Source organism: Lepeophtheirus salmonis, chromosome 3, assembly GCF_016086655.4.
Source record: "Lepeophtheirus salmonis chromosome 3, UVic_Lsal_1.4, whole genome shotgun sequence".
Classification (NCBI taxonomy): Eukaryota; Metazoa; Arthropoda; class Copepoda; order Siphonostomatoida; family Caligidae; genus Lepeophtheirus; species Lepeophtheirus salmonis.
This window is the reverse complement of record NC_052133.2, coordinates 21073796-21101288: the sequence shown is the minus strand read 5'-3', so window position 1 is coordinate 21101288 and position 27493 is coordinate 21073796. Positions and strand designations below refer to the sequence as shown.

Genomic DNA, 27493 nt, shown 5'->3' with positions numbered 1-27493 from the left:
TTCTCAATTCTCTTGTTCTTCGTAATTATCATTGTCACTAAAAGGATACAGGTTGTTTTTTAAAGGCTGGCTGTCTCGCTTTTTAAGTAATTTAACCCAATCCAAACCGCAATTTTCTTGTTGCTGGAACTGGATGTTACATAATTGTGGAATACATAGCCCGATCCGTGGACAAAAAGGAGCAGTTTTATAGTGTACTGTCGGTAATATTTGTATATAATTTTATGTGACTCATTATATAATTATCCAAATTGTCCATGGTTATTTCACTCGTAAATAAGTAATAAATTTATATATAAAGTGAAACGATAGCATCAATTAATAGCTAGTTAGCAATTAAAATAACTAATGTAGGGACATTTCCTTAAGACGTACAAATTGCAATTTGCTAACAGTGTATATATATTATATTAATATCCCATACGGTAATCTAACCATCTATCTATATCAGTGGTCGTGTAACTGTTTTTAGCGTTACCCCGAAAGAATTTTTATAAAATTATTTTACACCTAACTAGTAGCATGATGGTGTAATTTACCCCTGTTCCAGAACCACTGATCTGTATGGTTAATTGAAGCTTACAGCGTACATACTATGAGGAGGAATTGCACGAATAATTTTACAATACTTCCATTTTCAAACAAGGCTGCTACACCAATAAGTAGGGATTGGATGATATTTTTGTTGAAAAGAAATACAGTTCGAGGATTGAGTGGTAAATTGTCGCAGCACAAATACTGCAAATATTAGTATAATTTCTGTATACTATCCTAGAAGTCTAATATTTAAAAACTGAGAAATTCAGACCGTTGAAATGAACTTCTCTGATACATTTTATTGTAAAAAAAAAATTGGGAATTACAATTATTTATAATGAAAGAATAGTTTCAATGTATAATTAATATTCTGTTGAAACGTAGCTCAATGGACAATGCACTCGGGACAAGTTATTATCTTGAACTTCATGTGCGTAGATTTGCGCCCTGGTCGTTCCTAGAGAAGGAAATGTACTTTATGTATATGAACTTCAAAGACGATTCCTACATCAGATGGAGTAAATGTGATACTATAGTCTTTACTTATACTTAAAGAAGGGATCTATGTAAAGAAAAAACTAAATATGGCGATATGAAAAGGAAAAACGGTTGACGCGTTTGCTCTTTATTGAATAAGTTGTGGGCGTGTCCGCCTCTAAAAGAAGAATTATCGATTATCTTCGGTGTAAATTGATTTCAAAATGCATATATTCAATAAATATTAATGAATTTAAATATAATAATAATATTTTTCCATCACTTAATGCTATTTTAAATAGTTCTCCACTTTATAGCTGTAATTCAATTTCTTTCCCCACAATCATGTAACCTGCAGCTGATATTAAAAATTATCTTAATTATGTAATACCATAAGTATCGTTCCCGCTTTCTCCTTGTGCTCTCCAAAAAATACCATCCCTTCCAACAGGGCATGAACAAACTAATAAAAAACTGTCAGGTAGGCTAGAGATACTGAGTCAATAAACAACTTTTATATTATATTATAGATCGTTTTCCTGCGACATTATCTTTGTGGAGTATTTTGAAGGAGACTAATACAACCAAATTTATAAGGATAAAAATCCCTCTCTCATTTCTTTTTGACTAACATGGAAAATAGGGAATATATGTCATATTTTTGATGTCCTAATCAGACTGACAGAAAGGGAAGAACCTTCATCATTTATCAAAAACATATTTTTATTTATTCTATCTAATATCCTAGTATGTAATTACATCATTTAACATTCACATTGAGCATGGGTAGCCGATAAATTAGTTATTTAAATTATTTTCATTATAAAAATCTTGCAATTTCTAAGAGACTTTCACTAACTATCCTTTATTTTATTCATATATCCCTTTTTCCTTTGGCATCAAATTGTATTCTATATAGACTATACATAATCTCTCTGTTGTGACATAAAAATCTCTACATTTAAAAAAAAATCAGTTGACACATTTTTTTTTTTTTTTTTTTTCACCTTCAAATTTATATTTTAGCTGATTAAATCTAAGATATGCCAGATATTCTGGATATTATAACATTGATAGAAACCATAATATTAAGAGTATAAAGTGAAAAAAAATATTTATATATGGTTGAAAATAAGCTCAACATGAACACAGTCAGTAGTAACAACTCCATTTTGAAAATCGAATCAGATATAATTGCATTGCCATTCTAAAGCAGAGATTGTGTTATTGTTATTGTTTTAAAAAAAATTTAGATCAATAAGATTTTTTTTTTTTTTGAAAAATGTGTTATTTTCTTAATCTTAATCGGGTATTTACTTTTTTTTTAGTACAGTCGTTTTTATACTGTAAAATTTAAATAATCGTAAATAAATCAATAATTATTCAGCTACCTTTTTCATTGCAAGTTTTTATATTAAGTAATAACCAAAAGTTTTAAGCCTACGTTTCAAATAAAAATATGTACAGGACACTCCCCTATGCAAAATTTTACACTTTTATTTATATGAATATACTGGTAAAGGGTTATCCGGCGTTGCTTGTGCCAACGAGGAAGCGGGAAATCACATTGACAATGGTTAATGTTATTTCTTCTTAATGTAAAAACCCCTTAGTTGCGGACGAGCTTTATAATATCGCGGCTGTATATTTAATATATTTTTTATTAATTTAAGGAGAAAAAAAATGTTATTAACTTCAAATAACATAGCAACATATATGAATTAAAAAATTTGTGTAGATTAGGACTCACTCTTTTGTTTTAGTCAAATCGAAATTCGTGAAGAAAATTGCAAAAAAAAACTACTATGCACTAATTTAGCAAAAAGAAGTAAATATAATTTATTGGCATGGTAAGGAGAAACGATAACCTTCTTTTTTTTTTTTTCGTACTTGCAAAAACAAAATAGTTATGAGAATAATGTCCTCAAAAAAATAACCCTTGTTAATCGGTTCATTTTTGCAAATATTGTAAAAATTATGTAATAAAACGTTCCGGAAATAGAAAATATTCTTACAAATAGATAAAGAAATTTTTTTTGTCCGAAATGCATGTGTGGCATAGATTTAAAAAAATTAAAACTTGAAGTCATGTTAAAAAAGAGAAGAAAAAATGAAAAAAAATTGAAAAGTTAATCAGTAAATAGTTCAGTTATACATCAATTTGTATGTTTCAAACTAATATGCAAACATGTGTCCAGACAAATTTTTACAAACTTTATTCTTACTACTAATCTATTGGAAATCCATTTTTTTTTACTTCTGGAAAAAAAAATACTGCAATCAATTTTTTTACCCATAACTTGTTTTGATTTTGAATACATTTAGAAAACGTTTTTAGTCGTATAGTTATTTTTTGAGACGTTATTCAATTTTTGACTTATAACTCAACCTCTGGTCTAGTCTCTTCGAGCTCCAAAAAACAATTTTTGTATTATGGGTATGGAATAAGATCCCTTTTATGACCTTCCCCCTACCCCAAAAATCGGCACCCCCGTCTTAGCAGGCCCAAAAGAGGCACTCATCCAAAGTTTCAGCCTCCTAAGCACCTATAAAGAACACACTAACTGTGTTATACATATATATATACAAATAGGCATAGTATGAACGAACTCATCAACAACTCAAAAATTCTTGTTTAGCATTGTTTATTTTTTTATTATTTATACCGTGAGAGGAATATTCTGGACTATATGAGGAGTCAGAATATTTACAAACACCGTGTTAAACAAAACCTACTGTGTTTGAAAAGGCGTTATGTGGGGACCTCCAACATGGCGTTTGAATCAGAGTGGGACTTGTGTTTTTTCTTTCATCTCATCGCTGCTCACATCTATGAGATGAAACGTCATGACAGCTTAGCCTTTCTCCTCCCAATATTCTTCAAATTGTCAGGGTTACCACGTTCCTTTTCATTTTTTTTAACATACCAAAAATACTTATGATTTACAGCCCTACGTATAGCTATCTTAAGCCAGTTTATAATTCTTAACAGAAGGACAATCCTTGCAACTAACAAATGGGCTGAAAATTCCCGGGATTAATAGATAAAATACGGGTTTTTTTTTTCCGCTCAAAATTACCTTTCTTTAAATAATAATAATTATGATTGTTTATTCGTTTTATAGAGGGGAGTCCCCATATCACTTTTCAAGCCATTACTTAGCTTGAGCGGTATTTTTTACCTTCAAGAAGCAGTCTAAAATTAAAATACGAATTTTTTTTGATTCATTGTTAAAAGTAAAGTCAAAAGTAGTAGCACCATAACTCATAAAATAAAATAAACAGATAGTCATGAAATTTAGACATCTGTCTTTTGAAGCTTGCCATTAATTGAAAGTAAGGTGAATTTTTTAATAAAATAAAAAATAACACCATCTATGTGTGAAGTCCAGGACTATTCAGTACATGTCTTACATACATGCAATGAAGGAAATTAGTTTTCACAATCATTTTTGTACTCGTCTTTTTTCTAATCTCCAATATATTATGTACTATATATTGTAAATAAGTCAATAGAATTAAATCTAAATCAAATTTGATGTGTTTGTTATATTAAAAAGCAAAGAGAATTGTCTGATAACATATATCATATATATATGTAGGCTAAAAGTTCAAATATTGACTCAAGATATCCCTTAAAAGAAGAAGAAATAGTTTTAAGAAAGGATTGATTGTTCTTCCTCCACCATATATTTAATAAAACGTTTGAGGAAGTCAAAAGCTGTGAATAGAAAAGCTGAATGTTTAGGATTCAGAGTTTGAGAGGATTTATTTATTTGTTAAAGTTCTTTGGTGTGCAATACAAGTTGAATATATTTAATATGTAGATTCTTCAATATAAATATTAAGACTTGGAAATAATAATTATATTTATTTTTTTGTCAAAAGAAAGAACTGGAAGTTCTTACAAATATAATAATATATTTACATATTTAATAAAAACTTTTGTGTTTATTGACTATTAGTATTATGTTATTGTATGTAGTTTATAAGCTTGTAGTCACTAATATATAAAATACTCATTTGCTTAGTTGCATTTATGTATATATATACGTAATACAGGGTGGTTCTGAATTAGGTTTCCAGTAAAAATTATATTACTCATAGAATGTGGTTTGTATCGGAATATGGTATTAACACTTTTTGGTCAGGCTTAATAGGGTTAAAAAAAAATCCGGCAATATTTCATTTAATGTGCTTACCATTGTTAGGCATAAATTGACAGTAACGCCTAGTACGATTGTTAATTTTGTGCGCTATGAATAGACGTCATTGTCATCGTATTCGTCATTGAATGCTTTTGCATAACGATTACGAGATAAGGACGAATCTAAACATTAGTTTTGATGTTTCGTCTGTATAAAACAAATATGTTATCTTCTTGACGAAATAAAGACGAGGCTGAATGTGACGAAATGAGATGAAATTAACACTGATTAGTGTTAATTCACGTCTTTCTTAATTTTGACTCCGTGGCTGCCATTTCTTGAGCCGGGAAACTGCATTAGCCTATCATTTTATCCAAACAGTTATCAAATGAAAAAAATAAAACCAGATCCTAAATTCTTTATGGATTATGATTTTTTATTCAATAAAATCACCTTCAGCCCCAATTATTGTCCCTATACGAGGACAAAAGCACGAGCCGCCTTTTCCACCTGGTCCCTTGTCAAAACATGGAATTCCTTCTAGATCTGACTGATAAGTTCGTCTTGGTGTTGGAGGGGGTTTGGTTGGTTTTTCGTTTGATCTCATCCTACTCAAAAACAAAATAAAACAAAAAATTATGGGATTCAGATTGGGTGAGTTTGGAGACCAAAAGTCCCGCGATATGAAGTCGTCAAAATTGTCTTGGAGCCATTTGATACTTTTTTCAAGTTGTGGAAGGGAGCGAGACCTGCTACCACATGTATGTAGAACCTCCCATTGGCAAACATGTCGATCCAGTTGCAAGTTAAAACAAGCTATTTAATTATAAAGAAATCACCTGCTTAAATGCCCGCGCTTTCCCAAGAGAGCGTGCCAAAGCGGCCCCATAGATAGCTAACCCACCCTGTATATGAACTAGTATATGAATATTGCTTTATTTATATTAAAAAGTACTACTACAACATCCTGGGTTCAACCTCTATCTAATATGTATAAAGGTTCTACATATATTGATTTTACTTGCATATAATGTCCTAACTAATGGATTATTAGCTCTATTATTCGATGTAATACTATTCAGCTGAACTTGCAATTTATTAAAATATAAAAAGATGTTCAGAAAGTCTTAACTTATCCTCTATAAAAACATTTTCTTATGACATACCTACCTTCCTATGATGTACATATACCTATGATTCCAGTTAAAAAAAGGATTGAAGGTCTAAAGTCTTAATCATATTTATACAATCCAGGATTATCAAATACGCGTGTATATACTTAATATGATATGTAGAAATATGAGGTATTCATGTGGTGAGTTGATACAAAAACAATCTTGAACATACGTCAAGGGAAGTCTTTTTTTACATCGTAAATGCATTTAGCGTACATAGAGCCCAATGTTTCATGGACATAGGTTTTTGGTCAGTTATAGGCTAGGTTGTTCTCTTATCAGTCTAGCGGTTTGATTCTTGGACTGATTGAAACGGAAATGAAACCGCAATATATTTCTTATCGGTCTCGGTTCTTGAGCTTAATGTTTGCAAAGGAATAATACCGAACATAAACCTAAGAGCTTCGTATGGATATGGAAAAGTGGTTTTAGGCATCAGAAGGTTTAAATAAAAGAGGAAATATGTGAGGAAAAATTATGGATCCAGGTCCGCTCCTAAGCTTGTCTGGGCCCTATAATATTTCTTTAGCCAGGGTATGCCAAATTTATCATGGCATGCCCCATAAGGACATCATTTTTTAGCTAAGGCCCCCCTTATATAAGAAACATATGTACTATGCTTATGTAGACTGTAAAAAATCCTCAATTCTCCATCTTCCTGCGCCCCTATCCTCTCTTCACGGCCACCACTTTGAAAACCATTGTCCTAACCAACTTTAGTTCTCGGGGTCCCTGATGGAACCTGGTCCACTACACACTCTATGTATAATATAGTGGAGGCCTGTTTGTATCTAATATAATTTCGTGGGCTCGAACTTCCTTTTTTAAGCCCCTGTTAACCAAACTGAGGCTGTATAAAAAAGATCCGGGGCCAAAGACCGAGACTGATAAAGCTGAACAGAGATTGAAAACGGTGAAATGAAAGAATTGAAACACTAACCTTTAGAACCGTTGAACTTAAACCGGGGACAACCATGTTTATAGGCTATATGTTCCCATTTCTGTATAAATTGAAGATATCTAAGAATGTTAGATATAGTTACAACCCTTTACTCGATGGTCCAAATTTGAAATACGTAAAATGTCTGAATCGATTACTGTGACAAGTAGTTTTTGCTACATTAATTTACAATTTGCGGTGGCTCAGAAAGATGAATCAGAATGATATGATCATTATTCGTTGAAGATTAAAGATGTATGTAGATCATTTTGGCTCAATTTTGAGAAAACTCATTGTAGTTTGTTTTTGTGTTAACAAGTCGTTTATTTAGGGTGGGGATTTTAAATCCGAAACAAGTTTAGACCTCCATATCTTGTCAATCTTATGATTTATATTTATAAAAGTGTGCTCATCAGATTCAGCTGATAAAACTGTATAAGAAAAAACACAAAATCATTGAGATGTCCTCCGAATACGAACGCCGTACTTCCATTACTGTATGCCTCCGTACTGGGTGCGTGCCCAAGGACGCAAATAACTCCATAGATAATGATGCTAGAGAGCTTAAATTAATGTGAACATATCCTGTGTTTTGCTAAATGTTTTAAATTTGTGCAGTTTGTCCAAATCGGCGAATTAAAACCGGATTTTTTCATGAAACCCCAACATTTTTAATATATATATGCTTTGGGCAATTGAAATCGCTGGATCCAAACCCCTTGAACGACTATTTGTAGAACGTCTTGGAACATGGCCTTGATGAGTTCCTCATCAAGGCTTTTGCCAGGTTGAGGGCCAGATTGGAGGCTGCGGTTTAATCTGGATGTGGTTAGATAGCCGAGATAGTATTACAATGATGTTATTTATTTAAGGATGAGTAATTTTTGTAACATGGCTTGTGTCCTTCAAATTTTGGAACGAACCAAATAAGACTTGAAAACTTTGGCACCAATTACGATGTCTACAGAGTGCGACCTCTATTTAACAACCAACACAATTTCTTTTATGTGGATTTTCTCTTAACTAATCATCCAGTTATGATCAAACCCAATGCCAAATGAAGTCTGAATAAAAAAAATATATTAATTTTCAATATAATCACCTTTGGCGTCAATAACGGCATAGACTCGACCTCGGAAATGGGAGGAGGTCTTGATGATAGTCTCTTTTGGCAGATTTCGAAATTCATCCCGGATTCTGGACATCATCTCAGATTTTGTGTTGTAAGAGGATCTGTTGGTATGTTGAGGTCTGGTGAGCTTTGAGGCCAAACACTGTGTCCAACAAAGTAAATATATATATATGACAACCAAGTCAACGTTGTTATGACTCCAACTCCCCCCCCCCCCATAGCGATCCCCGGAAATTTTGTCTGCTTCACTTTTGATACATCCAAATGTATGTATGGTCAAACCTCTGTTATTTTGGTGATGAATTAAACATGTTTAAAAATCTGTAATCTCGACATTGTCTCGTCTGGTGCAGATCGGAACAAGGACACTCCCTTTTCCAGGATTATGGTATAGATAATTCGTTGATCGATTCGTTTTTTGTTTTTTTTTACTAATGTTCAGGGATGCCACTAATGAGATACTTTGTAACCCGTTACTCTAATCCGACTACTTTTTTGCAGTAGCGAGTAATCTGACGCACTACTTTTTCCAAAGCCGTAGTCCCCTGAAAGTTATTTACGATTTCATGGTGCGTTACTATTTTGTCATTTTCCTTCGAGAGTATCTTCTTCCGTTTCGATAGTCTTTTTTATTTGCTTTTGAGGCAGAGCCTATAGAGACCTACTCTCCAGATTAATGAAGCCATGGACTACCTGAGGCCAACCTATGACCTTCAGAATTTTAATTCGTTTTACAATATCAAGAACATTTTCTTAAATTATAATGCTCAATTCCATCAAGTGTTCCTGACTTTAACTAATAAAGTAACGTGTAGACAAACTTAGTATCTGTGAAAATCAAGTAGTCTGTACAGTAACTTAGAAACTTTTTGAAGGAGTAACGGGTAGGTGGACTACTTTTTCCAAGTAACTCTGGTGATGTCAAACACTTCTGTATAGCCGCCATAACAACAAAGGCGTCTTACGTACACATGCGCTCAAAGTTCGTTGTTAAACAACTGCCGTGCGTAATTACATAAAATTGTTATTATATATGATGAAGAAGGTAGATCTAAAAAATAGGATACACTTATTGGTGAACGGAGGGGAAGGGGGTGTTGACTGAGAAATGTAGACTTGAAGTGCATTCCTTTGATCATAAATTGCGTAAGTTTCTTTTCAATAATATATTTTAACCTCTCATATATGAATGGATAATGTGTTCCTTTCCTTTCTTTTTTATATACAAATACGTCTTAAAAGAATTTTCTTTCTTTAAAAATTGAACTTCAATTTATCATTAATAATAAATGATGGTTTGCAAAAAAATAAATATATATATATATATTAATTTAAAAAAAAAAAGGATAGACAGATGATGAGAAAAATATACATACAAAGTTTCTTAAAAGGGTTATTTAATGTATATAAAACACTTATTTTATCTGTAAATAACTTGTTTGACCACATCAAGCCACTTTGTTTTCCATGAAGACGGAGCAAAATGTGACGGAAACAGGACGAAATGAACACTGGTTTTAGCTAATGTTTCCTTCACGGCTGACATTGGGGAGTCCTTGTTGAAAACTGTATTGAACTCCCTCTAAACCATTGCCATTTTAAGGAGGTTAAAATCAGGTGATGTATAGGAAGACCAAACGTTCTCAAAATGGTCTTAGCATCTTGCACTTCATTTGCAAATATATTTTTTTCTTTTGACAGAGCGCTGTTTCAATATTTCTGACTTTGGGTAACGCAATCTCTACTTACAATACCCTTAATTTATTAATGACGTTTCATTGAATGGGACTCCAATTCTTGAGCACCCTGTCCATATACATCAACTTGTAAAATAATGGAAATAAATCCGAATGAGCTCTTAGCAAATACAAATGACTTCTTATAAAAGAGACACTTACTAAAAGTAGGGTGAAAATTCCCTGAGGAAACTTCAAATATTTAGTAGGGAGATGATTATATTTTAAGGGTTTTTATTATATATAGTATTGCTATCATTTATTTATATGAATACAACATATATATATATTGTATGTATATCCTTGTTCGATAAAGACTCATTATACAGCATAATATTATTTGACTCTCCCAACCTTTCCTTGGCAGTCATTCGACTATTCAAACTCTATAACTTCTCTACCGGGCCGTGCAAAATTATTTACCGATGATGTAAATATACTTTTTCAGAGGTTTTGTGGCAACTAATCTGATTGTTTCGTATTTTTACTGTTAAAATAAAAAAAAATCCTTCCTGTGAGAGCCAACTCAGAGGTTTTGTGGCAACTAATCTGATTATTTCGTATTTTTACTGTTAAAATAAAAAAAAATCCTTCCTGTGAGAGCGTAACAACTTCCACAACTTTTGCGGTCGATCCTGTTTTCAACAGGCAAAATGACCGTGTTGTGAGCTTTGGAGATGTTTGGAGATCCAACGGGAAGGCCATGAAGCCAGTATGGTTCCCCACTGGCTCAGATTTAGAGCGGAGGATTATGTGAAGATTCTGGCGTCCAAGGTCCTTCCGTGGATCAAATCCATAGTCGGAAACTCTCCTTGGGGTTTTCAACAAGATGGAGCACCCACCCACGCTTCCAAATAAGCTCAGGAGTGGCTCAAGGACAACATGAACTTTTGGCCCAAGAACTACTGGCCCCCTCAGAGCCCAGATCTGAACCCCCTAGACTTCTCTATCTAGGCGCACGTGGAGACCAAGGCCTGCAAAAAACGACACAAGAACATAAATGCCTTAAAGGCTGCTGTCAACAAGGCCTGGGCCTCCATGGACACCGATTACATCCAGCAAGTCTGTGGCAGCTTCAGACGTCGCCTGCCCAGTGTCATTGAGTCAAATGGTGGCTACATTGATTAAATTTGATCACAAACTATTTTATTATTCTAAAAAGTATGAATAAATTGTTTCTCAAGTCATTCAAATGTAATTATTGTCCGCGATATGTTCTGAACAAAAATCGGTAAATAATTCTGCATGGCCCGGTATATAATAATAATTCCAAAGTTAGAAAGAACAATTTCCTAAATACCAACTGATTTTGAGCCTTTTTTCGGTTATTTTTCTTTTCTTCCTTTTTGCAAAAAAGGTTTTTATATGTAATGAAGATAGTCCCGTGGGGATTGGACTTCCATTTAGGTCATTTCTATTTTCAATCATAAGTAATACATTCAATAATATAGTTAAAACGGATTATCAAATGTATTAATAAGTGAATCTGTTTTTATATATTACGAGTAGACAAAATTCCTATCCGTGGTAATGCCATGAACAATTCTCAAGATCCATTGAATAATACTGCCATAGTTGGAAAGAACAATAATGGACTAAACACCGGTGTTGGGTTCCGGTCAGAGACCCGTTATATTTTTTATTGGACTAAATTTGTTCGGTCCAACAAAAAAGCTCGGTCTGAACCCGTCTCTTAATTTTTTTTTGTCTATATCAGTGCACAGGAAAAGTTCGGTCTATTTCTAGTGCTGGACCGAGTGGCAACACTACTAAACACAAACTGATGTTGTGTTGTTGTTGTTGTTTTTTTGCTTTTTATTTTCGAAAGAAAATTTGCAAGATACAATAGGAATGAAAGAAGTGAGGCAAGATGTAAATTTTGGATAAATGTTTGCACATATGCTTAATTTATACGTAAGAGTTCTTTACCTTTCGTATTAGTTCATTTTCTAGGGACATTAATAGAGGGAGGAAAGGAACTTTATTTCAAAATGTCTTATTTTACGAGAATTAATTACATTTAAGTTTTTTTTAGTAATAGTTTAAAATATATTATTATTCATCTTCTTCGTGGAATAAGGAGTATAAATATCTCTCCCTCCCAAGCTTATGTAGTCCATGCAGTACAAACTCTGCGCATCATTATTTCAGAGGGATCCCCCCCCCCTCTTCCATACATACAACTGACTTTCCATTCGAACCCATCTTTAGGCTTTCTTTCCTTGGAGGAAATATTCAATAGTTGTGTGTAGTTATAGAAATATTGTTAATACAAATATATATATTAGATGTCATGTTTTTCCTTATTCTGTGTTTTTTTAATCCCAAGAGGAACAGATCACTAAATCTTTTGCCCCCAATCTCCTCTCCTTTTAACAGAAATTGTAGTAAATATAATTATCTTTTATCTGTTAGAAGAAAAAGCACTTTAGGAAGAAGAAAATGAAGGCATATTTATTCTATGTACAAAAGAGTATCCACTTAAGCACAAATTTATGCAAAAATGAATTAGTCCTTGACAAAATGAGTATTAAAAAAGAGTAGTGCTTATGAGAAGGGATGTTGCTAGCCCCATAAGTTATCAACGCTATGATTATTTATAGGTAAACCTATGTATATATGGGGTTTGGGGGGATGGCTTGACTCCCCTACCCCTTAAAAAGGGCCTAACAACACCATTGGCTTGTCAGGCTTCAATGTTAATTTGAAAATGCTTTTCCCTCATTTTTGAGGTTCTTAATCGTTCAATAAAAATTGAATAACTAATGGAAAAATGATTTCAATGGCGCGCTCATTTCTTTGATTTTGATTATTGTTACCCAAAAACATCCTTTACCCCCGGACGACTGTAAAATCGGCCTTAAAATAACCAAAAGACTGCAGGTCCTATTAATCCGATCCTGATTACTTTTGTGAATCCTAGAAGCGGTCCTATTCGGTCTTTTATGGTAACCTCAACATCTGAAATGACGTAGTTACGCTCTATGTCATTTCAGCTGTTGAAGTGTTATTATTACTATTTCAAAGAGACAAGGTGCTTGAAGTTTTAAGTAGGAGTTGAGGGGCTATAGCTAAGTAGCTATCTATCATTAATATTTTCTTCAATTCTAGCTACAATTGAATAGAATAAAAAGATAGCTAGGATTGAGGTGGACCAACTTATCGCTCCTTTGGACTGATGGGCAGATGAATGGTAAAAAGACCGGTCTTATTGGAAAAAAGACTTAAAGGAGAGATAAAAAATTTGATTAGGAATGGACCTATCCAACACATCCCAGAAACAAAGTTAAAACCAAGTCTTGAGACAACCTCATACATCATCAATATTGCCCAAATTTAATTTCTACAGAATACTTTTTTGTCCCCTAGAGAGTTTTTATGGATATCATGAATTACTCTATAATTAATTACGACACCTTAATTAAATCGCCCAAGGTAAATTTATGAAGGGAAGAGAAAATAACACATGCTACGAAGGATAATCAAAATGGACATCTCTTATTGAGACAAAAATTGAACAGGTGGTAGTCGTTTTTTGTTTTAATAAAGGGATGAACCGAAAGAAATTAATGAATGAGCTCCTGAAGAGAATTTTTTCAGAAATGAACGGATAGAGTTTAAATGTGTCCAAGCTTGATAATTACACAAGTCAAGAAAGACAAAAAAAAAAAAGTTTCATATCTAATTTTAGTAGTAATTGACTCGCTGATTTTGTATCTATAATAATTATTTTTTTCGTTTCATATTTGGTTTTCGATGATGATTTTATCATTTGAATTATTTACTCAAATGAGAAATATTACGCATTTGAAAGATTCGAGCCTACTTTTGAGTGAGGGAGAAAAAAGTTTCAATAGTTCATATGAAAATAAATCCATGATTAGCAAAATTGTATATTAATTTCAAATATGGTTTTTATATTTTATGGAGGATCATCAAATCCTCAAAAAAAAAAAAAATGCAATTGATAACTCAAAAATGTTGTTTGGAAAGAAAGATGTTATTAATTTTAATGGATTTTTTTAAGGGTACATAATTGGTATTTTATTTAGAAAAGAGTGTTTGCTTCTAGAAGGTCTAGTTTTGGATCAATATTAATTTCATTTTAACTCGTGTGATGCAGAAATTAAAAACAAATCATTATAACTGCTAAAATAGACATTTTAGAAGCATACATTGCTTATTAAATGGAAGATCAAATTATTTTTTTCCTTTAAAATAAAACAAAAACGAAATTGAAACGTTCTCTTCAAAGTATTATTTTTGCTCGAATTAATATAAAGTACTTCAGTTTATCAATTAAATTTGTTAAATAAAGCTATTTTAAATTATTGCTTATTATACTTATTGGGACAAATAAATTCAAGAAAATAATTTACCATTATTATTAATTACTCTTATACTCGTAATTAAACATTTTATGTATATATCTCCAAGTTATCGAGATAGCGGGTTGTTTTTGTGTCCCTCTAATAATGTAAAATAGCTTTACTCATCACACAAATTTGAGTACAACACATATGATTGACTCAAATATGTCTATGAAATATCGGGCCGTATGAAGTAAAAAAATAAATTGAAATTTTCTCTTGCTTGTAATTCTTGTACAAGATTGCATTTATGTTCAAGCACCACATATGTACTTATTGAAGGCTCTAGGCCAGTAGGAAATTGTGAACCGCAGTACAATAATGCACCCTCCGAAGAATTGGCGGGTGTATCACTAAATTAATGGTTTCTATAATTAAAAAATCTTATGAACAAAATTTGTGTTGAATTATTCGCTTCATGATTTTGTCTCTCTCAACAAAAAGTTTGAGAAGCACTGATATAGACTATAACTACTAACATTCCTTTTCCAGAAATTTGAATATAAAGATCATACAAATGATGGAAATATAAGTTCCTGCAATATTGAGCCGTTGTTAGACAGTTACAGAGTTTTATTCAGGCCCAACTTTTTTCGAATCCCTCATGCATTGAAGTCCGAGTCCATATAGCGTATGTCTAGTGAAATCCTACTTAAAAATACGACTTACTTTTTTGGATCAAAAAATTCCCTATTCAGCTGTTTTGGTCAGTTGCGTCCTTCTGATTTAAAGCTACTTATTTAAGAGTACAAAATATTACTAATACATCTTCAGCTGGACGTTAGCTGATTGCTCAAAATTGAACCTTACAGCCGTTTTCTTTTAAATTCAAAGCTTTTTGAACACTAAATGGGCTCGGAAATTATAGATTCGAGCAGAGCTCTGTATATGGTTTATCCTAATCTGAGTCTATGGTTCCAAATACTAACTCATTTGGTGATAAAACCATAAATGACACATCAACATTAAAAAAATAAGTCCACATTTTATCCTTAATATTTTTGAGCATGCTCCTGAAACATTAAATCAGATTATATGCAATTATTTAATTATCTTCTTAAAGCTAAGCTTTGGATTTGTTCGTATATTTCGACATTTTTAATCGAGTTTTAGTGAATTTGATTAGCTTTTTTGCTTAAAAGTTATTAAGTTCTGAATTCTTTTTTGTTTCAATGTAGGGAGGGAGGCGTGCTACGGTAAGCACAGAAATATTATATTGTAGCTAGTATTTTATATAATACACGCAACCTCATCTAAAGTGATAAGTACTATTTTGATTCTCAAAATTTGCATGACAATAATTGATATTTCAGTGATGTTAGTATCAAAAATAACAATTTACTTTTTTAATAAAATAATAACAAATGAGACTGCTTGAAATTCCAAGCTCATTTTTTTATATTTTAGGATGTTTAATATTCATACCATTTTAGCATTTTAATTGATATTTATGAGCTCAAATACAAAATTTAAATGACGTAATTATTTTAATCCTCCAATTGTTTATCATTTAATTATATATGTTTTGTTTTTTTTACCCAGTTGACAAACAGCATTATAAAAAGGATGTTCATTAATAGTTGGTTATAAAAGATATTCAAAATTTCTTCTTTAATTTTGGACTCGAGTACCTGTCAAATTTGGGCCATCTCTTTCCTAAGACGCAATAAATGTATTAAATAGAATAATAAATTGGGAATTTCTTTTTTGATAGTATGTAGATTTTTCTTCCAGATAACTTTAATGTTAACATACTACGTATTTGAAGGAACTTTTGGAACTGAAACTATATGTATGTATCGTGTTGTGCCAAGTTATATTAATTTTTTAAAGAAATATATATATAACATTATCCAATATGCATACATACATTAATGGAACGTACTGACACTAACGTGTCTACAGAGGAAGATCCTTCCTTACTGTTAGTGATGGGACAATTCCAAAAAAAAATTCAAATATACAATTTCAATTTTTTTTTTTTCATAAATCCAAAACTATTGACAAAAAATTCCAAAAACTTGAATTTTTTGGAAAAAAATTCCAGAAACACTTTGCTATTCTCAAAAACTTAAATTTTTTGGAAAAAAAATTCAAAAATCCTATAAATATTAAGAAAGAATTTAATTTTTTTGGAAAAAAGTTTCAAAACACATGCTATTGTCAAAAAAATTAAACTTTTGAAAAAAAAATCAATAATCTACAACTATTAACAAAAAATTAAATTTAATGGAAAAAAGTTTCAAAAACACATGTTATTGTCAAAAAATTAAACTTTTGAAAAAAAATCAAAAACCTACAACTATTAACAAAAAATTTGTCAAAAACTTAAATTTTTTGGAAAAAAAATTCAAAAATCCTATAACTATTAAATAAAAATTAAGTTTTCTTAGAAAAAAATTTCAAAAACCCATACCTATTCTTAAAAACTTAAATAAAATAAAAAATATATATATATATCTGTTCATTGTATAGTGGTTCTAGGAATAGAAAGCAAGTTGATTTGGGGGATCCATATTCCATTGCTTTTGTTTTTCTGTTTCCCCTCCTCCCTTTCTTTCTTTTCTGAAGCTCCTTTTTACTAAGTAAGAGAGCAGAAATAGATTTTTAATCAAGTTTGGATTAATCATTTTCCGGGAAATATCTGCCGAATCCTTTGAGTAAATAATAAATACCTGTTGTGAAATTATAAATATTTATTTATATATATATATATACTTTCAGAAAGTCCCCGAGTAAGGACTGAATAAAGAGGAATGATGTCAACAAAGAATGAATTTAGCAGAAAATAGAATATGTAGATAGATTCGGAGGGAGAATAGAAACGGTGGAGAGAGGGAGAAGAAGAGATATATATGGGGGTGGTCTGAAAAGTTGCCTCGACATAAAGATGTCGAGGCAACTCGTAAATAAAAGCTATAAAAGCTAGTCATATCTAAAGGACTCTGGGGACAGAGCGGTTAAGAGAAAAATAAACAATTCAATCAATAGACAAGGAAAACTATGTTCCTACCCCCTACTTATAATATCGTGTTATTGTTGGGACGTGTTCGCCCTTATTCTTCTCTTTTCACTAGTCCGAAGACGGCCAGTTCAAACTGGCTGTGTGTCTGGAGGAACATTTAACAGCTTCTAGTTTTAAGCCAATCAGAATTGAGAACCACTAAATCCTACCTTCCTTGCCTTGAGTGTCCACTTTTTGCCTAGAGTCCTTTAGTCACATCTGTTGACAGTTACTATAATAAGTTTCTTAACCAATATCAAATTTATTATCTCTTATCATGTTCTTCATTTTATCATTATCACTGACTTTGTGCGGGCTGTCTTTTTTAGAGAGCACGGGTCTTGCTTTTTTTTGTATTTCCGAGAAAAAAGATTGTATTAAATAGAAATTCAATATCAATTTTTGGTGGATCATATATAATGAAATAATATACTGATGGATTTCCCGGGAAAATAATTATTTATAAAACCCCTCGAAATATCAGGAAAACGGAAGACCCCGAGAGAGAAACCCTGATATGAAGGCGTCCATTTAAAGTATAAATGTGGCATACACTAAGGATTACAGACATAGTTTTGACTTCACTCCAAGTCTTTCCGAAACTCACACAGGAGATTTTCAATATTTTGACTAATTTTAGTATGAGGTTGCGAGAATATATTGACCTTATATATATACGAAATAATATTTCATTGTGTGGATGTGATAAGGAAAGTTATTCATTGTCAAATGGTCACATAAATCACCAATCATAATTAAAAAATTTCTTCATTCGCTAATTTTGTTTCAATTTTATTATAATGCTTCTTTCTTGAAACACTTACAATGTTGATGATTGGATAATGTGTGAATCATCAATTTTTTTTGGTGTCTGTTTATTATTCTACAACAGAGAATTTGTTTGGAACATATCTAAAATTAATATATTGGGCCCGATACAGCCTTTCTAATAAAATTACTCCATTTCTCATGCTATTATTATTATTATGACGATCAATTTTGGTTTCTTTAAGTGCAATTTGCGTCATACCCAAATATTTAATAAGATTAATTTGTTAATAGAAATTGATTTACATTTTTTTATCCTCAAAAAAGACAATTCAGAGCTTCTGGGTACAAATTTTCAACAATTTTTTGTTACTGAGTTATTGTGATAAGTGTGATGCTACTTTAATAGCTTTTCGTTATCTCCTAAACAATGGTTCAAAAACATTTTCGTTTTATTATTTTAGATAGCTTCTTGATGGGGGAGAAGGAATACCATTTCAGCTAAGTAATGGCTTGCAATATGTTATGAGGACTTCACTCCATAAAACGAATAAATAATAATATTTTAAAGAAAAAAACTATTTTGAAAGAAGGAAAATAAAACGTGTTTTCTTTGTTAAGCCCGGGAATTTGCATCTCATATTATGTTAGTTTAATTTCTAACCATAACATAGCTTAACAGGTTTCATCTTCAAGTAATTCCAGACCAACCTATAGATTGATGGCTACGAAGCTTCCTGATCATATATTCAATGCTACTAAGCCTTATCAAGTCACCTAGGCTCCGGTGAATTTGCAACGGTATCTCTCCTTCATTTAGGAAGAGCTTTAACCGCCATTCTGAATGGATGACTGAATGTGGGATTTTTTCTGTTGCCCCTATTTTATATTTTGTATGGAGATTGATCTGATCCAATCAAATAACCGATTTATAGATAAAGTGTTGAAAGGATTAGTGCCCATTATGGAGATTTTAAAACTTATGAATAACCCTGTAGAATGTATATTCATAGATGCAATATGTAGGATACGAAAGGAAATGAATGATAAAGGAGAAAGGGAATCAAAAGTATCTCTCTCACTTTCTCTCAAATCATTCAAACATTTGTATTAGTGTTGGATTCGGCTCAAACTCGAAAAAAACTTGACTTTACTAGAGTCGACGACAAATTTCCGAAAATTACTTTTACTCCTCCCAAAGTATTATTTAATTGACAACTTGACTTATCTCGAACTCGAATGGTCAAAAATCGAAATATTTGAGTCTTTTTTTTTTAAACTGTCTCAGAGCAAATTTGTAATAAGTCAAATTTGAATACGCCTATTGATAAAGTTTTCTAATACACTTGAAAGATTGTATATCAATTGCCGAACGCTTTGTTTCCGCTTTACATGTGGTTTGCACATTTTTATCCTTTGATTTTCCCCCAAGACGACTTAATATGGACAAAGAGGCTCTCCCTGTACGCTCTTGAAGCTTCATATGCCTTCTTCTCAATAGTTTCTATCATGAAAAAACCAAAGGATTCCTATCTGGTGAAAAGAGATGCGAAGTGTTCAAAGTTCATATCCCATAAAAGTTTAAGGTTGTTCATATACTAAGATAGTATGAGTACGTGCCCCATTTTGTTGGAAGTTAACCTCTTGATTCGGCAAGTCTTTTCATATTTTTGTCTTCAAAAATTGCAAATAGACTTCCTTGTTTATTTTCAAACCATCTCGAGTTCGATGCTTGAGAAGCTTCATTTCTTAATCTTTCAGCTTACATATCATTTCTCTCGTGGATTTGACGAACAAGAAGATTTTAAAATTTTACATTAAGCACGTTGTTACCTTTATTTTAAAAAAGGCCTGAAATTAACCAATTCTAGGCAAATTCTTCCCAGATATAGAGTTATTATGCAATAGTTGTTGAGATTTATTCACATATTAACAAGAGCTAATTAAATCAATCAATATTACGAACTCTTAATTAGGGGGAAAGATGCAGAAACATCGATAACTGACAACAAAATACACTGTATATTTTTGTTTTTATATGAGGTAACGTAGTTTAAAAAACAAATTTTGGTTATGATGTAAACTGATCCTCATACTAGTAGGGATATTTGTAATTAAATAAATCACCCTCTAAGCTATCTAATCTCCAGTTGTTCCAACATTTTTATTGAGTAATAATTCCTTAAAAATTTCGTCGTGATATATTGGCCATTGTTATTTTTCTTAAGTCTCTCATTGGCCCTAATTTTTTCGTCTATGTTAATTGAAAAACAAAATATCACTCTCATTATGAGCTTTTATAATATGATGTTGTAGCTCTGGGATTTTCAAACTATGGTTTCTGTGTCAAATATGGCCCAATGTGTTCTATGGGCCCATAACAGCTAACGGATTATAAAATAAACCTTACCAGAAAAGCGTAATGGTAGGAAAACCCAAATAAAAAAGGTTTTTTCTATGGAACTTACAGGAGGAATCAGAATTTCGCCGATGGTTTATTATTTTGGAGATCCCTTTCATTAAAGACTCTGCTTTTGATTAGTGATTACTTTTTCTTTCTTTTTTTAAATCTATAATTTCCTACATTTTTTTATTAAAAATTAACTGACTCTAAACGTAATTGTCAATTCAATGAAAATCTATTGTGTTTTTTTGGCAAATACTTTTACAATAACTCCACTTGACTCAATATTCAATAATTCCAATTAGATAGTTTTAACTCGAATCCAACACTATTTGTATATATGTACATTTAATATTTCGACAGCGTTTCTTTTTGTGTAAAGTATATATACATATATATATAAATTTAAATCTCCCTTGATGAAGTAGAAGAAAGGAAAGGATTAAATCATGGATACCATTATGATTTTATTCTTTTATTTAAAGAAATAAAACTTATACGAACATGTGATATTTTTTTTTTTTTTTTTTTTTTTACATATGATATATATAATTTCAATTCACCGCCTCAATGATTTTTATTAACTATTAGGTTGTTTTATTTTATTTTTCAAAATGTATAATATTATATGAGGGAAAAGTAATTTTGTATTTCCCGCGCTTCCTTTAACTAAGTATATCTTACTCATTATTGGTCAGTTTAGTCGTAAATCATCTTGCGTCGAGTATGGAGGTCTCAAAAGAAAAGAAATTTGCCATATTTTATGAAAGGGAAAAAACCGTCGAAAGCGACCAAGAAAATTTGTGATGTATACGGGGCCCATACTCTTTCGGTTCGTGTTGTAGAACAGTGGTTCAAGCGATTTGGTTGTAATGTAGTGGATGTGAATGTTGCGCATTACACTGGCTGGCCTTTTGTCGAAAATGGCGATAAGATCATCGATATTGACCGTCATGTTAACAGCTGAACATTGATCAAAAAACCAGTTTTGAACCAGTGGCAGAAGGCTGGATACGAAAATAAACTCGAAACAATTGTGTTTCATCAAGGCCAAGAAGTACACACCTTTGATGACGCGCCAGAATCTCTGAGAGCTCGGATTGGAAGTTCTTATGCATCCACTCTACAGTCCGGACCTGACACCAAGTAGCTACCAGCTGTTCCTATCTATATGGCAATGCGCTTAGGGGAACAAATTTTACCTATAGATGCCTGTGAAAAATGGTTGTCCTAGTTATTTGCCAAAAGGGACAAGAGCTTCAACAATTGGGGCATTATGAAGTTGGATTCTCATTGACAACAAGCTATCAAATAGAACAGGGCATACTTAGGTTAAATCGGATGATTGTAAAACTTCTTATAAAGCATTGAAATACGAAATCACTTTTTTACCAATCTTATATATATTGACGACTCTCTGAATATGTACTTATAATATTTTTTTTCTTTGATAGTTGAGCCTCACCACCAAGGGAACAGACGGAGAAGCATTCATGACCTTGAAGATACGAATGATGGGTTCATTAATTGGGAAGAGAGGTAATTAATGGTGTTTACTTATATATGTAATTTTGAGTAATTTGGACTTTTTTGTAGGTATATATATATATATTTTTCGGTCTGAAAATCCTATACCGATCTGAACCGTTATCAGTTTAAATAACTTAGGGTTGGATCGGTCTTACTAAAAAATGGTCTAGATCAAAGAAAAATAACTAGAAGAGCAAGGTGGGCAGTTCAGATGAATTGCAACCGTTTGCTGTAGTGTCTTACATCAAGTTCAACTACTTAATATATGTATCAAAAATGGTTCTAGGTTACTCTTTGTCGAACGTACACTTTGCCGAAAAAATTATAAATATATTTATGATGATTCATGCTGCAATCGGATGTAAAAATGATTGGAAATCATTTTTACAACAATTTTAAACAATAAAATATTTAATTATTTGTCACGAATTGCAGAATTACGTATTCATCAATTAACGATCGTAGCTAATTCTACAATTCTCAAGATGTTTTTGCGTTTGGACGAGAGCAGAAGTCCTTGCGAAAACCGCAATACGAGAAATATTCACCTAAGCAATCTTAGCATATACAATGGGCTGTATATTTTTGTGCTATTGAGGTAACGCTTTGGTTTATTTAGCGATTACCATGGGTTTTGTCACCATGGTTCTAATGCGGGTTCAATCAACTGTTGAATTATCCTCATTATGAAAAGACTCCATTAATTACATCGATTGCAGTGAAAAAATCTTTACATTGTGTTTTTGCTGCATAAATCGAGGTTTTTGTGAATGTGTTAAAATTGTTCCAGTCAAATATTAAAAATAAACAAAAAAATGAAAAAAAGCTAGGTCTTTCTAAATGTCTTAGAAGCCGAGAAAATACCATGTGAACGTGACCAACGAATTTCGGTCCTCGCACTTTTGTACTCTGACAAGAAAAAGTTGTTACCATTGGTCGAGACCCCCTACCTGGAGATGAACGTGGTGTTTCAACAGGATGGTGCGCGTGTACACACGTCCAAAAATGCCCAGAAGTGGTTAAGAGGCAACTTGTCTTTCTGGCCTAAGAAAATGGGGCCTCCTACTCACCAGATGCTTACCCATTGTACTTCACTTTTTGGGTGCATGTTGAGTCCAAGGCCTGTGCCGTCCGTTCTCCACTTATCAACAACCTCAAGGGGCACCGTCAACCAGCACTGGGATGTCATGTCTGAAGACTGCATCCGCAATGGGTGCAAGGCCTTTCTTGGCCACCTGGAAGCCATCTTTGCTGCTAAGGGGGGCTTCATCGATAATTTGAGTTGCCAATACATCATATTAGTTATTAGGATTTTATTGACATACCCTATTACAACTGGTAATACATCTTGATAAAGTTCATGATTGAAAGTGTAAAGATTTTTCCCCGCACCCGGTATTCTATTTTATCTTTTACTATAGGAGTAAAATGAATATAAATAATAATTATTTAGTATTGCACCATAAATCAAAAGTGTCCGCTCGTAAAAATGACATTCGACAAAGTATTTGTGCACGATTAAAATATCTACCTTTATCTATAAACAATAAATATAAGATATTATGGGCAAGGTTAATAGAAATACAAGGTTATACCATAACTCGTGTACCACTGATATGTTTGACTTCTACCACGCTTTTAATATTGACGTCATAGCAGATGAGTGGTTGCATGTTTTCTCAAAATCTGTTTTTCATGCCAAACAGGCGGTACGATACATTAAATTGAAAATTTTAGCAATAGTGACGTCATAGACTATGAGTGGTTGCTTGTTTTGTCCAAATCTGCCTGTCTTGCCGAGCAGTCGGTACAATACATCAGATTGAAAATTCTAGCAAGCCCTATTACGATTACATTTTGGTACACGCTATAATATCACGCCCTGAACCGAAAAATCGCTCTAAAAAAACATTTAAGAATGAACGGAATTAAAAATTATGTTTTAACCCCAAGCTCAACACTAGTATATATGTGTGTTGAGACTTGATCTGAAAAAGAGTTTCGGTTCGGTCTTAAGCAAGGAATAAAAATTATCTTTCTAAAAAAAAAAGTAATATATTAGTAGAGTTGGAATTTTTGTAGGGAATAAAAGTGCACAAGGAGAAGGCTGGAGCGATACTTATGGTACACCTAAATTAAGACTCCTGTTAATATCAGCTGCCTGTTAGATGATTTTGGGGGTAGAAAATAAATTATTGCCATGAAGAGGAGAACCTTCTTCTACATGTATAGTATAATTACAGGGGAAATATTGCAATTATGTTCTTAAATAATCAATAACCCTGCTCCCCCCCCCCTCCTGCAAGTATACTTTTTCATAGCCCCTAACAGATATTTGTGTATGTATTTTTTTTAAGTCATTTTTTGTATGTGGGACCCATCCAGACTGCATTTTAGAGCAAGACCAGTCCAGACCAATCGTAGTTGTATCGAATGATTAATGATTTCAGACTGATCTAGGATTTTCAAACCGAAAAATTAGGTACAAGACGCAATTTTTTTGTCTTTTTATACTTTATATAACATTATTAGATAAACAAATTCAGGTCTTTGAATTATTTCAATCTAAATACCGCATAGATTAATACTTAAAGATTATATCACAAAACTTTTTTTTTAAATAGCTTTCTCAAAAAGAGTCGATTTTGATTGATTAGTAGTAGTTTATTCTTTAATTTTAGACATGACATAAAGCACTTGAATAAAATACGGAAACGATATTAGCTTCCAGAATAGATATTCCATTTTTCTTTATCTTGAACACAAAAAATTATTTTTATGAAAGGCCCCTAAATGTCTTTACTATTTTTGTTGAAGGTTTTAATGGTCCTTTTCGTGTTCTAGAGCTAAAATACTAATAATGAGTGCAGATTTCATACCATGGGTAAAAATGATATTATATAGGGATAATTATTGCACTAATCATTAAAATTAACTCGTTGTTATGTAATTTAGTGTAATTCTGATGTCCAAAAAAATTGGACATGTAGCCGGATCAGCGACGTTTTTAGGGATTTGGGGGATTTTGGTAATATTTTGTAACAACCTTTATAAACTTTGATTCTTGTTTTTTAATAATGCACTCTTTTTTTTTGGTTTTTGATTATTTTAAATCAACTTTAAGCTGAACATCTCATAAATTTGTGTCTTGGGGGGGGCGTGTGATAGGAAAAAGACGGGTAGTCACCTTACTAAAGAGTACTCTTAATAAATTAGTATTCAAAATAGTCAAAAATAATATCATTTATATATATAAAATATTGCACTATCCTAATCACAAATACTCTAAATTATTCATCTCATTTTTGGGTTGCAAGATATACAACTTGCTTAAAAGGTTGGGTGGGGTCGAATGGGTGTATTTTGCGTTTGGAGGTATATCTTAAGAAATTATACAAACATTTCAAATACTTCATGTTCACATAACATGTCTTAGGTAGCAATTTTACTTTGCCAGCATTAATTTTTTAATTTATAAATAAACTGGGAAATTTCAATGAAAGAAAAAAGTCAAGTAGACTCATTTGACCCACTCATGTCAAATTTAATTATGTATAAGCCAGGGGCGTCCTCAGGATTATATTGGGGGCTTGGTTTTTTTTTTTTTTGTTTTTTTGGAAAAAAATTCAAAAATCCATATCTATTCTCAGAAAATGTTTTTTTTTTCGAAAAAAATATAAGAAATTCACAGTTATTCAGAGAAAAATAATTTTTTTTAAATATTAATTTTTTTGCTCCAGTGTATAATTTGCCCGAATGACCTTTTTTTTTAAGAAAATAAATCTTTCAAAAATAAATTAAAAAATTCCCTTTGTTTTCCCGTAAATTTTTTTCATCCTGATCAAAAAAATGTCTAGTAAAAAAGAAAAATAATTTGGGCCCCCCAAAAAAAAAAAAATTATTTTTCTACGGTGCCTCCAGCCCTCCTCCTGCGGACGTCCAATTAAAAAAAATTGTCAATTTGAAAATATTAAAAATAAAATTCAATTTCTTATTTTATATCAAGAAGAAAAAAACAATATCTTAATCCGAGGAGTATTAGAGGGAAGGACATGAAACAATTTTGAGACACACTACATATAATATTGAGGGCATAGCCATTTATTAATTTCATTTTACTTATATTAGACCGTTTTATCTCACGTTAGAAAAAGTGATTTTTTTGGGTAATAAAGTGTAGATAGTAGATTGTATGGGGCACATTTAAGTATTTTAAAAAACCTATAATATTTGAAATTGATATAAACCAAAAGCTTTAAAAAACCATTTAATCCATCTCTGCCCTACTAATTTGTACACATCATAAATAATAAACCTTTTCTCTTATATTTTGCAGATGCTTCAAAAGGGGTGGTAGACCCGTTTTAAATGCTTGGCTAAGCTCTCAAGAGGAATTAGTCTATTGCATAATGCAAAACTTTGATTTTGAAGAGATTCAAAAGGAATTATTCCTTTCGAAAAGTGGAAAAGGTGTGAATAGTGATATGTTTCAAAGCTACTGTGGGTAAGGTCTCCCCTCACACGACACATACTTGATTATAAATAAATACCTTTTTGCCTTTCTTTGTAGTCAACCCATGGCTCGGAGCCTTCCATGTGTGAAAAATTTCCTAGAAGCCTCTAGTCAATGCTTAGAAGAAGAAGAACAGAACTCACTCAACGTTACAATGTCAATGATTGAATCTGCTGTCAAGTTTATTTGTCATAAGAGAGCGAGACGCATTTCATGTAAGGGTTTTTGAAATAATGAGGGAATGACATGCTTAGTTTATTCATCATAATTGTCTTACTTCATTTTAAAATATATATATTAACATTATGTATTTGCAGTGTTCCTTCTCTCAAATGGAATGGAGTGTCTAAAGGATCACGCAAGTGCCATATCCACCTGCATCAATACATCCATTCCTGAGATTCTTCATATGAATAATCAAAAACGATTTGATCTCATTGTATTTAACCATAGAAACTGTCAGTAAGTATTTCAGTTATGCGTATAGGTTGAGTGATTTTATATATAAAGATAATTCTTCCGTGAATTATGTATTTTATAACGTTATTAAATTCCATGTACATATTAACGACTCAGGGCATTATCATTCTTAAAAATAATTAATTTTATTATTAATTTTTTCACTGGCTGTGTGTGTTTGCACATAGGTACATACCATGAAGCACACCTTCCAATATACGTAGGAGTTAATTTTTATGATATTAGCCATAAGAAATATTTATGTATTATTTTCTTAGATGTATACACGTATTATGAAGA

At 32.0% G+C, this 27493-nt stretch overlaps 2 protein-coding genes across 4 annotated transcripts in view; one reads left to right on the top strand and one right to left on the bottom strand.

Moving 5' to 3' along the window:
- LOC121114616 (peptidyl-prolyl cis-trans isomerase D) overlaps positions 1-26883 on the bottom strand; it is a 38727-nt gene extending 11844 nt beyond the window's left edge. The window contains exon 1 of the mRNA XM_040708638.2: positions 26772-26883. Coding sequence (XP_040564572.1) covers positions 26772-26817 — 46 coding nt within the window. The 5' untranslated portion in view covers positions 26818-26883. The remainder of the gene's footprint in view (positions 1-26771) is intronic.
- The window catches only part of LOC121114615 (uncharacterized), a 40512-nt gene that overhangs the window by 10860 nt on the left and 2159 nt on the right, over positions 1-27493 (top strand). For all 3 annotated transcript variants that reach the window (XR_011779275.1, XR_005863303.2, XM_040708637.2), the window contains exons 2-5: positions 22146-22230; positions 26558-26725; positions 26792-26949; positions 27052-27196. Coding sequence is in view for 1 of the 3 variants with exons in the window: in XM_040708637.2 (XP_040564571.1) it covers positions 22146-22230; positions 26558-26725; positions 26792-26949; positions 27052-27196 (556 nt within the window). In the remaining 2 variants the exon portion in view is untranslated. The remainder of the gene's footprint in view (positions 1-22145; positions 22231-26557; positions 26726-26791; positions 26950-27051; positions 27197-27493) is intronic.